General features: G+C 48.4%; 1 protein-coding gene across 3 annotated transcripts in view; it reads right to left on the bottom strand.

Annotated features, from left to right (window-relative positions):
* The window catches only part of BMPER (BMP binding endothelial regulator), a 504101-nt gene that overhangs the window by 270136 nt on the left and 221729 nt on the right, over nucleotides 1-12236 (bottom strand). For 2 of the 3 annotated variants that reach the window (XM_002713750.5, XM_051853278.2), the window contains exons 1-2: nucleotides 8194-8466; nucleotides 7110-7195 (exon numbers count right to left, since the gene is read on the bottom strand). In XM_002713750.5, the coding sequence (XP_002713796.2) occupies nucleotides 7110-7195; nucleotides 8194-8326 (219 nt within the window). In that variant the 5' untranslated portion in view covers nucleotides 8327-8466. Of the gene's footprint in view, nucleotides 1-7109; nucleotides 7196-8193; nucleotides 8467-12236 lie in introns of those variants that run through there. The other variant, XM_070059710.1, reaches the window with a different exon arrangement.

Below are 12236 nucleotides of genomic sequence, written 5' to 3'. Positions count from 1 at the left end.
GATCTCATTATTGCATTCAAAGGACGCCCCCACACACTTGCTCCCATAGAGCTAACTACAGCTCTGCCAGAGCCATGGGCACGTTTATGTTGCCATTTCCATATATCTCAGGCAAACACTCTTCCATGTGCTCCCTCCAGTGATGACTTGCCTGCACCATCTCTTCTCACCATCAGACTCCCAGGTGTTCAGTCAGAATTCATCTACGATGCCTTGAGTGCTGGGGTTTAAATCCACCACAGTGCTTCTCCCTCACTCCTACAGAACTTACTTATACATGTGTTGTCTCCCTCCTCAGACAGTTGGGCAAGAATCTTTCTTATTGATCTTTGTCTCCTCTAAGGCACCCCAACAGCACAATGCTTCCAGCATAAAAGAAAGGCTAAAAGTAATAAAGTAAAATGGAAGTGGGGATGAGGTGTGGAAAGAAGCAAGAAACAATAATATTATTGTATTTCTAACCTGCTATCCCTAGTGCCTTGAGCAGCGTTCTATAGAATTAGAACTGAGAATCAACAGGTCTTAAAAATTACACCCGGCTCCTTTGCTGATCTTAACCAAGTTCAACAAGCACACTTGACCTCTCAGTGCCATGAACAGTGGTGCTACTCATATTCTTTCAAAGCACAAAGGATCTGGTATACCATCAGTTAGACAGACGTGCTGTAGAAGAGGTGTGAAAAACTGATATCCTCCATTCGTATTTATTCAACGAATTCTTTCTAACTGGTTTTATTTTCCATCATTTTGCCTTGCCCGACTCCCCTATTATTCAAAGTTCCCCCATTCATCTTATCTGTATGCCAGTCTGGGGGAGGACTCTCTTCCCCCTGACGTCACTCCCTACATTGAAGACACGGGATACTGCAGATGTCTACGCTAAAGACCAGTGCCGTGAAACCAAACGCGTACATGGTTGAAATGGGAGGGGGAGGGGGAGGGGGAGGGGGAGGAGAGGGGGGGCAAGGAGGAAGGAGGCAGCAATAACACACTCAAGTCTGGAACGGGGTCCAGAGACTTCCACAAGGAGGGCCAGGAAAATCCCCATGATGCCAGACCACTAGGCAGTTTTTCCAGAGCGACAGTGCTCCCAAGTCTCAACTCCATTCCTCTGCCAACAAAAGTACAAGTGAAGGTGACCCCACAGGCACACAGATGTAAATACTCCGCGAAAAAGGAGGCCCCTCTTCCACGGAAAGCTTTTTTTTTTTTTTTTAATTTTTAATAGAGAACGAGGGGAAAACTTACACCAGGGCCCACAGAATCCTGGACCAATAAGGAAGCAGCCTAGTTTAGCTCAGTCCAAGTCTACAGAGGCAGAAAAGCTCACTGAATATTACTGATGTAGCATTCATAATGATGGGTGGGCTCAGCACCACTATCCCTAGGTCTCTTCTCTATCAGTTTCCCTTTTTATCCACCCCCTTTCCCCTGGTGAACTTTTACATCCTATTCCACATGAGGAAATAAGAATTTACAGAATAGTGGTGGGCATTTGGTGATGCCTACATCCCGTATCACAGTGCCTGGGTTCAAGGCCCAGCCCTGCTCCTGATTCCTGATTCCTGCTTCCTGGCAATGTGCCCCTGAGAGACAGCAGGTGATGGTTCAAGTGGCTGAGTCTCTGCCACCCCCTGGACGCCTAGGTGAAGTTCCTGGCCCTTGGCTTTGGCTTGGCCCATTCCCAGTTATTGCAGGCATTTGGGTACTGAACCAGCAGATGGAACTCCACTTGGGAGCCCTCTCTCTCTCACTCTCCCATTCTCTTTCAAATGATACAAATATTTTTTAAAAGAATGTAAAAAATAGCACCATTATCAAACAGCAATAAAAATTCTTTCCAGAATTTTTATATGCCAAGCCCTGGGCCAACATTCAAATGCTGTGTATCTTATTTATTTAATTCTTTTTTTTTAAGATTTTATTTATTTATCTGAGAGGTAGAGTAACAGCGAGAGGGAGAGACAGAGAAAAAGGTCTTCCATTCGCTGGTTCACTCCCCAAATGGCAGCAACTGCCAGAGCTGCGCCGATCCAAAGCCAGGAGCTTCTTCCGGTCTCCCATATGGATAAGGGGCCCAAGCACTTGGGCCATCTTCTACTGCTTTCCCAGGCCACAGCAGAGAGTTGGATTGGAAGTGGAGCAGCCGGGACTAGAACCCGGGGCCATATGGGATGTGGGCACCATAGCGGGAGGATTAACCTACTATGCCACTGTGCTGGCCCCTGTCTTATTTAATTCTTAAAGCAACTTAAAGCAACTGAACATTAGCATCCACTCCACTCTTCAGATGAGAAAACTGAGGTATTGCAAAGTGAAATAATTGCCACAATTCAAGCATCAGTTAGATGTGAACCCAGGCCTGTATCGTGCCCTGGCCAAAGCTCTTTACCAAAATGATCTGATGCCAGCCAAAGGTTAGGTCTTCCTTTGAGGGGCTCTCCAAATTCCAGACTTGGTTTGTGCCAAGTAATTCTCCCCAGAGAGGCTCCATGAGCTTAGGGAGGTTGAAGCACCTCTCTGAGACCTGTGAAGATCTCTGTAGACCTGGGAAGTAGGGAACAACCAGAAGAAGCAGATAGGTCTAGTGGAGAAAGACCTGGCTTGGCATGCCAGCTCTGTCTCTGAATCAGTATGTGATGTCCAGAGAGCTGTTCTGCCTCTCTGAGCCTGAGTAAAAGGTGGGTAAGAATAATTTGTGAATTTGCCAGCACAGTTCCGTAAGTTAGTGGTCTTCCCCTAAAACTGCTCTATTGATATGCAATGGGCCACATCACCTTCTAAATGGTATAAATCAATCAATCAAAAAGCCACTTGCTTCTCTAATGAGCATCCAATATATAGAAAAAATAAATAATTTTCAAATAAAAAAATGGCAACTTATATATGCAAAGGATACTTTAAAAAGTTTGTGGAAAAGTAGAAACAAAGATAAGTTTATTTAGTGGAACAAAACCCTTGAAATTCATGTGTACTTTTTTCATAATATGTACTTCCCATAAACTTTTTGAAGACTTCCCATATGCATGGATTTCAAAATTTGCACCAAAGTCAACTTACCTTTTGATTCCCTTTTTCCATGACTGTCTTGCAGTAGTAGCCTTATTTGTGATCATACCAAGAGCAAGATCTTTCTGAATGCATCTGGACTAATTTACATCCCTTCTTCCTGTTTCTCTTCTTCTCCCTCACAAACCTGCCCTACACACACACACACACACAAACACACACACACAAATGAATTGAATCGACTCCTGATGCAACAGTTATCTCCCTCATTCTCAAACATGTGCCTAACACTTGTTCAGATAAGGGACATCTATTCTCCAGCCAGTTAATTCGAACAATAAAAAACAGGAGGATTTTGTGGAGATAAGACCCTCAGAAGCTAAGATGCTGGGAGCTACTTGTTACAGCGATAGAGGACTTCTGTGTGTGATTTTAAAAGCAGAAGACAAGCAGACAAGGTCTGCTCTGTTTTCACTATTTGGTTGGCTCCAAGATAAGTAGGTGGAGCCGTGCTCCTTGTAACACCGAATTTCACGTTGCTTTTTATGAGCAAAGGGTCCCTTTCTACCTTGCACCTCTGGATTTAAAAGGGGAAATTTCAACCTCAGAATAATGCTTTTTGCTGAACAAAGAGTACGCCAAACTAAGCTCTGACTTTTGGCTTTCCGAGTTCTGGCCTCCGAAGGTTTCTCAGGTTTCCGGCACTGGCGTTCGTGACTTCCTCCTGTGCTGTGGCTACGTGGAACGGGGCTGAGAAGGCCAAGGACCACTTCTCAGGCACACTCCGCGGACTTGAGGGAGTCCCAGAGATCCAGAGAGTCGCTTCAGATCCATTTGACTGGGTGTGGATGATTCTTTATCATCTGGACCGCAAGACAAGCACCACTCTGTTTTCCTACGCATTATGAGAAAAATAATTCTAGCAAGAAGCAAGGCGGGGAAAAATCACATGAAACTGTAGGAAGTCCGGGCCACCCTTCCTCAGTTCCCAAAAGGACCATTTTGGAGAAGCCAGTGTTTTGCTTTCTCACTGAACAATAAACAATAAAGCATGTGCACCGTTAACCTAAACTGCCACACAGTCCCTCGATGTTAGCACCAGGCTCAGACTTCTCACCTTCCCCTCCAGTTGAGGAACCAAAGCTTTCTGGCCACACGCTTTAGAACAAGATTCAGTCCCCAGCTAACAAGCAGGTTATTCTTGGACCGCGGCTGACTCTGGCAAGATGCTCAGGTCTACGCAGACCATGATAAATGAGAATAAAACTGCCTGCTGTGGCCACTGCGCCCACTGTCACCCTCAGGATCACAGCAGCAATGAGCTCATTCCACCTCTGAAATAGCTCAGACCTGAAAAGTTTCAATCAGGCCAAGTTGACTTTGTGGGGTTTATCAAGCTGTGACACTGTAATTATATATAAGACATTGGGCCACCTATTTCCTCCCAACTGTAACATTTTACATCTTTTTAAAACACACATTGAGGTCAGTGTGTGTTTTTTTTTTTTACATGTTATGAAACAAGATATGAGCTGATGCTTAGCCTAAGGTACCTTTCTGCCAAAAGCCTGGACCAACACAAACTAAATATGCCTATTTTCTTTATCCAAAGTACAGCTGAGGCTAGTCCACACCCTCTTACCATACATACACACGTAAAACTCGCCCACGACTAATGCTCCTCCCTGCAGGTCAACTGGAATCAAAAAAAATGAGATCTCCCTTTCATATAATGTGATTAACAAACTAATGAACCAAATTCCTCAAAGATACAAAAGAAAGAAAGAATAGCAACTACTCTAGGAGTGACAAAAGGTTCAAACAGTCCTGACGGTCTGTTTTCCCCCTGCTTTCTCACATCGTCTGCTGATCGAATCACCTGTTTCTCATGATTATAGGCACGTGCTCCCAGAGCACACAAACCAAGAGCGTCAGCATGCTATTCACTAAAACGCGACCTCCACGAACTACTCAACCCGGTAAGACTCAGCTTCCTCCTCTGTAAACCAGAGGTAAAAACCCTCAAGGATTTTTGTGAGGATTAAAAGAAATGCAGGCTTAGATGAATGCCTGGTGAATAAATAGTATTCCATACAAGCTTGCTACGGTTCATACCATCAGCATGCTAAACATGGCCACCTCCCAGGCTGAGGATAAAAATGGAAGCAGCCTCCAAGCCATGAGGGGTGATGTGAAATCCACCCATCGCAGTGGCTCCTGCAAAAACCTAGTGCTTACAACAACAGAGATGGTTGCTCATCTACGCTCAGTTGTAATGAATGGAAACAACATGGACTATGACAACTTAGAACCACACTCCCAAGCCCTGCGAACGCTCCGAGGACACATCCCCGATGCTCTCAGCCCAGGAGAGTTGCAAGGGACCCACTGGGAATCTGGTGAGCCTGAGCACCACCGTCGCAGGAAAGGATATTTGACAGCATTCACCTGAGGCAGAGGCCTCCAAATTCTACTTCACGGTTGAAGACTTACAAGCACCCACTACCTTTGTGAACTGTATCAATACTTTTCTTGGATAAATACTATTCCCACTTGAATTCCTTTTCAATGTAACACACATTTTCTAGTACTCCAGCCCTCACTTTCAGAGAAAGGCACTACTTTCACTAGGGTAGAAGCCTTGAAAAGAGTGGACGCTGTGGGAAAGGTTTTTCATAAGGTTATTTGGGAACAGTTTGCAAAACTCCAACTGTATATTTAAATTTGATACATAGTAATATTGCTGAAGAGAAAAACAATATTTTCACATGTGGCGCTCTCAGCAGATTTAAATATTACTTGGTCGGGGTGATTTCCTCTGAAATCTTAGAGATGAAGATAAAATAATTCACTCACATTATGCAGATAAGAGAAAAAGGTTACACACACATACACACATACTTTACATTTGTATATCTACAACTGAATCGTGATTTAAATTCAAGAGCTTCTTTTTAACAAGTTTTTTTAGGCCAAGATCATTAATTAGCAAAGCAACTCATTAATGAAATCTAAAGAGCCCCTCTCTTAGCATTTTTAATCAGACAGCAAAATGTATCATCTTGGTAAATGCAGTCCATTTTCACTTGCTGCTGTTGACTGCCTTAGTCTTTAGAAACTGATAATCATTTGATTCAGGCATCCACCTTCACCTATTTATTATTTCACAACACTGACCTCATCTCTCACCATGGAAAACTCTGAGTAGTTTAAATCCAGATGGCTTGGCTTTTGCCTAAACAGGGCGAAAGTCCTCCAGTTCCATGCAGCATGGTAATCAGGTAACTAAAGCTCTCTCACTTTGAGCTTAGAATCAGACTGCCCTCCTATAGGGTTTTGTGATGTGCAGTTTTTAATCAAGGTTGGCCAAAAGTGACTGGCATGAAAGCATTCCTCAGCAAAAATGTTGCTCTTTGTGGATCTATAGTTCATCTCTAAAACCTATTCATATAACTTCATCTCCCCCAAGGTTACCTACTAGCCTTATCATTAACTCTTAAGCTGAAACTATTTGAAACAAATTATGTTGTTGAATCTACTAGCACAGGGAGCGCCTGACAGCCAAGTGTTCTCTCTTTCATGGATGTACCTGTCCTTTCTGGCCCAATCAGGAAGCCTGCATTTAAGACCCTCAGCAAAGATGGTCAGGATCACGGCTGGCCCTTGTGCTTGTCTGTGGGGGCATGTCTCACTCCCCTTGTCACAACATACCTTATCCCTGACCTCTCCGACAAATGTTATCTCCCTGTTTTCCTGCTGAGTCCAGGCGACAGAACCAAGGCAGAAAGTCTGGCAGTGCCAGTGATTTGAGAGTAGCAGCCATTAGAGGAAACAGACATTGCAAACTGTCATTGGTACTAAGACAATGACACACCAAGTCCCTTTTAAGTTCACTTCTACAGCAGCGATGCCCAGAAATTCCCAGCCTAATGAACTGGAAACCGCCACGGACCATAGGCTCAGAAATTCAACTAAATGTAATTCACAGTTTTGTAATGATTCAAGGCGATTTTTAAGAGCCTGGTTATATTCTCAGGTTTCATGTATCTGCCTTCGCGGAGGGGGCAACTGAGTGCACATTACCTGGTCTCCACACTTACCACGCAGACACACATGATGCAGGGGTTGTCTGTGATGAATGGAATCTGGAGGACTTCGCCTTCATTTTCACATTTTGCAACAGAACCTGAAAGGAAGCAGCAAAGGCTTTTCCTTAATTTCCCCTTAGTTCACTGGCGTAATTACAAAATTTAACATTTTTACACTAATCCTGTTGGAAACATCCACCCAGATTTCAGGAATTCATAACGAGTTTTAAATTATCACACTCACCAAAAAAAATTTCCCGCCCCCTAGAAATTTCATTTTAAATAGGTTTATTTAAAGTTTTTTTTTAAGCAAAAAAAAAAAAACTAATTTATAGAAAGGTTTTTTGTTAGATGACTCAAGCACACTTCCCCGCGTTTCACTGCATCTGTAATACACTCCTTTGTGAAGGCATCTCAATCAAACACCCCCCCACACACACACACAAAGATTCAAATTCGACGGAAGCTGTCAAATGTGAACAAAATTCAGGGATGTGTCAATGAACAGGCCTTCAGCCGGGACCGTGGGCTGGAATCACTTTTTTGAAAGGCGATCTTCTTGCTCTCCTCTTAGCAATTGGCTCAACATTTTCTTTTCTGCACCAGGTGTCAGTAAAGTATGTCCTTCGGAATAGCGGCTAGCGCCTTCACCTGCCTGGAAAGCACCGCTTCTCTGTCCGGCTCCTCCCGCCCTTCTAAAACACGGCCGTTTCTTTAAATCCGGGGTCTGGAAAGCACTCCCTCCGCACCTTGGGTACCCTGGACCCCCAAAGACAGAGAACCAGGGATGTGCGAGGGACTGCGCAGGTTTTTCTCTTAATCGTATAGGAAGGAAAACGCTGAAATACGTGTTGAGGAAACCATTAAAAATAAAGGGATTTCTCAGATCCCAATAGAAGTGTGTCTGTGATGTCCACATGGAGGCCCGCCTGCCCCCTCGCCCCGCGCTCCGCTGCATCCCAGCGCCCCGCGAGCGGCAGGCGCCAAGGTGCGCGCTCCTAGCCTGCGGTGCCAACCCCGGGGCCAGCCAGCGCCGCCTCTCCCAGGTACCGAGCCCGCGTCCCGGAGGGCCGGTGCCTCCGCCCCCCCGCCCTACCTGTCAAGAAGGAGGAAGCCAGAGACATGGGGACCCCGGAGCAATTGAGCAGCAGCAGGACGCAGCAGGTAATCCCGGGCGAGCGCCGGCAGGGACGCTCAGCCAGAGCCCTGACGCCGGAGAACCAGAGCATCGTCACCTGGAGGGAATCCCGGGCGACTGCAGGTCCCGCGCCGCCGCCTCGGCTCGGCTGCCGCCGCGCGCAGTCAGCAAGGGCTCTCGGCCGGCGCGTCGGGAGACAGTCGGCGGAGCAGGGAGGCGGGCGCCCGGGCGCGGGGGAGGGGGCGCGGGGGCGGGCGGGAGGCGCGGCGAGGGGTGGGGGGCGCCCCGGGAGGAGGGGTCCTGCGGCCGCGCTCCTCCAATGCGGCGTTTTTTGAAGGCGGTGTGGCTCGCCGCGGCGGAGTCTGCAGCCCTTCCCCGCGGGAGAAGGGGCCGGGCGCGGGGGGGTGTCGGAGCGGCCGGCGTTCCGCCGAGAGGAGCTGCGGCGCTGCCGACCGCGCACGGGCCGAGCCGCCGCCGCCCGGTGCAGCTGCGGGTCGGGGCGTGAGCGCGGGAGCAGCTGCCGCGTCCTCCACCGCCACGCTCCCACCTCCCGCCGGCCCTCCGCCGGGCCGGCTGGGGCGCTCGCTGCGGCCCCCGGGATCCGCTGCGGGTGCCGGCGCTAGGAGGGAGCGTGCTACCCCCGCGCCGGGAGCGCGTCGCAGCCGGGCGTGCAGCCGGCTCCCCAGCTCCTCCCGGGAAGCCACCCGCCCCGGGCGCTCCGCTGATCGCAGCCGGGAGGGCGCGTCTCCACGGCCCGGCGCGCCGCCTCCTCCCTTTCCTGGGGGAGCCCTCCCCGCTCGCTGGGGCTGCCGCGGCGCCCACGCCCGGGTGCCCCAACCCCTGGGAGCGAGCAAAACGCGGGGCGCTGGCGGGCGCCGCAGCTGGGGGAAGGGGCTGCAGCCTGGCCCAGGCGGGTGCCCCACTTTACACGCCCCGCGGCGCTTCCCTCGGGCTGGGCGCGACAGCGCACTCCCGGGGCCAGGGGTCAGTGCCGCGTGCTTTTGCTTCTCGTCCTACACCGGAGAAGGCGCACGTTGGGGCGACACGCAAGGTCCATTAGCAAACGCACAGAGGCAAGTGCCTCTCGCCCCAAAAGAGGGGAACCGGCGCTCGGAGACTCCTCCCTGCCAACCTCGGGCGGGCCGGGGCGGGGAGGTGCTGTTTGACTAATCATTCATTCACCCGCGAAACCCAGAGGGAGGAGGGACCCGCCCGGCCGCCGATCTCAGGCTGGGCGGCCCGGGCGAGGCCCCAGCAACTCGCAGCGCGGGCGCGGCAGCTGGGGAGCTGCACCCTTGGCCCCTGGGCAGCACTGCTGTCGCTCGGGGGAGTCGCGTCCTGTGTCCCCCGGCAGAATCGCGGCCTCCCGGCCGAGCAGTAGCACAAATAATTCCCAACGGGAGCTATGGAGGAGAGAGGCGTTGAGGCGGGGTGATGAGGACGCGTGGCAAGCATCGGGACTTGATGATCTGCCTTCCTCACTGGCTTCCCTCCCCGCACAGTGGAAGTCCGGTACCCGCGCCTCCCAGCCCCGGGTCAGCCTGGATGGGTCCAACCGCGAATCCCGGAGAAGTCAAGCTTTTTCCTTTTTTTTTTTTCCTTTTTCTTTTTCCCACTCTGGGACGGACCTAAAAGTGCCTGAGCAAAAGTTGCAGATCCTATACCTTTGCTGGCACATTTCGTCTAGCTTCCCTGCGTGTTTGGCTGTTGGTTTTTATTTTTCCGACTGGTTTCGAGGCTTCCCTTAATTAGTGCAGTATTGCCAGCTTCCCCACATAGAAGGAGTAGACAGGAGCACGTGGCTGCGACGTGGGAAAAGTTAAGGAAGGGAAAGCTGTCATTAGCTTAGCATGCTCCATTTCCCTCTCAAAACAAATTTTTAGTGCAAAACTTATAAGAGAGGTGATGTGTGGTTGCTTCCCCTGTTCCCCAAATAACTCCACAGCCAGGCAACTTCCTATAAATCAGTGTGTTTGATGTGTTTACTAACTTAAAGGATAATTTGGGGAAAAACTTTCGAAAACCAGCCTTATTTTCCATAGTGAATGATCTAAAATGAAAAAAAAAAAAAAAAACTTGTGGAGTACTATAGATAAGTGGTACATAGATAAGTACTATTACCTAAAAAGATTCTCCTTGGTTGGGGTTTTAGATACCGTTGCTCATTGTGATTTAGTTTACAAAAACTGAACAGTGGGGAAGATGGGAGATTTCTGGAGCACTGGACTTCAGCAGATTGGGTTACACGCACATATGAAATGGCAAGACCTTCGCAGGTGTGCGTGAGCCACTTGATGTGCCTTCCCTAGCCCCAGGCAAGCATCTTCACAGTTTGTCTGACAAAGTTCTTCATGCCGTGATCTAGGTGTGTGTGACATTTCCACAGCAAGAGGCATGGTGCTTTGGGGTACAGAAACTCCCCCTGAGAAGTACAAATCAACATCCACCTGGGAAACATTTCGTCTGCCTGTATGTCTGAGTAGGCAAGATGTCTCGTGTTCTGGTTTGTTATAATCTGCTGGCATCTGTGCCTTTCTGGGCTGCCTTCTCAGCAAATGACCCCTGCTTCTGGAAGAATCAGAAGGTTTTCCCATGCATGTGCCACTGCCTTCAAGTGATGATCTGTCCTTGCCAACTGGTCTCTGTCTATACAAAGCTGAAATATTCAGAGCCTAAAAGGAGGCTTGCACATAGATCTGCTCCCATCCGAACCCTCAGATGACCTTGACTAAAATGCAAAGCAGAAGAAAATGTGTTTGGTTCTGTTTTGACATCTTTTGAGGAGAAGGAGGTGATGGAGCCCAAAGACCAGTATTTAACTCAGGCCCTGTCCCAGTCTCAAAGTGCTCTCTTTCTTTTTTAAAGAAAAATGTATAACCTGATCAGACTAAAAGGGAGCCAGACCTGCAGTTAGAGAATTCTCTTCATCTCCTCTCAAAGCTATGTTGCTGAATTCTCACTGAAAAATCCAACTGACCATACAATTTAGGAACATGGGTTCAAGTCTTAAACTTACTTCCTGAAAAATTATATCAACCTAGCTTCCCAATACTAGGAATAGACCCTTTAAAAATGACATAAGGTAACAGAATCATAATACCAACTACTGGGGTAGGGCAGAAGGAATTCCATAGGTGCATAGGATTATACTTTATAAAAACCAGGCTGGGTGATGAGACTTTGGAATTGATAATGATATAGGAGTATGCTACCTAGGACCTTACAGTCTAGCTAGGGAGATAAAGCATATCTCTAATGACTGCTGGCCAAGGTAGGAAATAAATCTAAGAGGAGGAATTTGCATGCCCTGGAAATTCAAAAGAAGAGATTTAACTTCCCCGAGGAGGTGGCACCAGGAGCTAAGCTTTGAATGAAGAGGGAGGCATTAGGGAGGAAAGGACAGTCTGGCAACAGCAGGGAGGAACAGCAGAGAGGCACAGTTTCCAAGGAGAACAGAGAACAGTCATTGGGCTCTGTCTGTTGGCTGAGCAAGACCTGACAGGGAAGCAGCAGATCAGGAGGAACTCAGCCTGACCAACAGGGAGTCTCCCGTGAACTCATGCCTTTGTTTTCCTTTGAAACAACCAGATTATATTTGTTTAAGATGGAAGTGATTTCTGCAGGTGCACTGGGCAATCTGCACATGGGCTCAGTATTAATCACCCATTTCCACCCTCCTATGTTTGATGGGTCTGGGTCATGGAGTAGTTTATGCATGTGAATCATCATGAGTGTCTCAACCTCTTTAGTGAAGACTGTGATTCTCCTTGGGATGAAGGAAGAAGCTCCTTGCTCCTGGCTTCGGATTTGTGCAGCTCCGGCTGTTTCGATCATCTGGGGGAGTGAACCAGTGGATGGAAGACCTCTCCCTCTCTCTCTTTCTCTCTCTGCCTCTGCCTCTCTGTAACTCTGCCTTTTTTTTTTTTTTTAAGATTTTATTTATTTGAGAGGTAGAGTTACAGACAGAGAGAGAGGTCTTCCATCCGCTGGTTCACTCCCCA

The sequence above is a fragment of the Oryctolagus cuniculus genome, chromosome 16 (genome assembly GCF_964237555.1).
Source record: "Oryctolagus cuniculus chromosome 16, mOryCun1.1, whole genome shotgun sequence".
In the NCBI taxonomy this organism is placed as follows: Eukaryota; Metazoa; Chordata; class Mammalia; order Lagomorpha; family Leporidae; genus Oryctolagus; species Oryctolagus cuniculus.
This window is presented reverse-complemented; position numbering and strand designations above follow the sequence as displayed.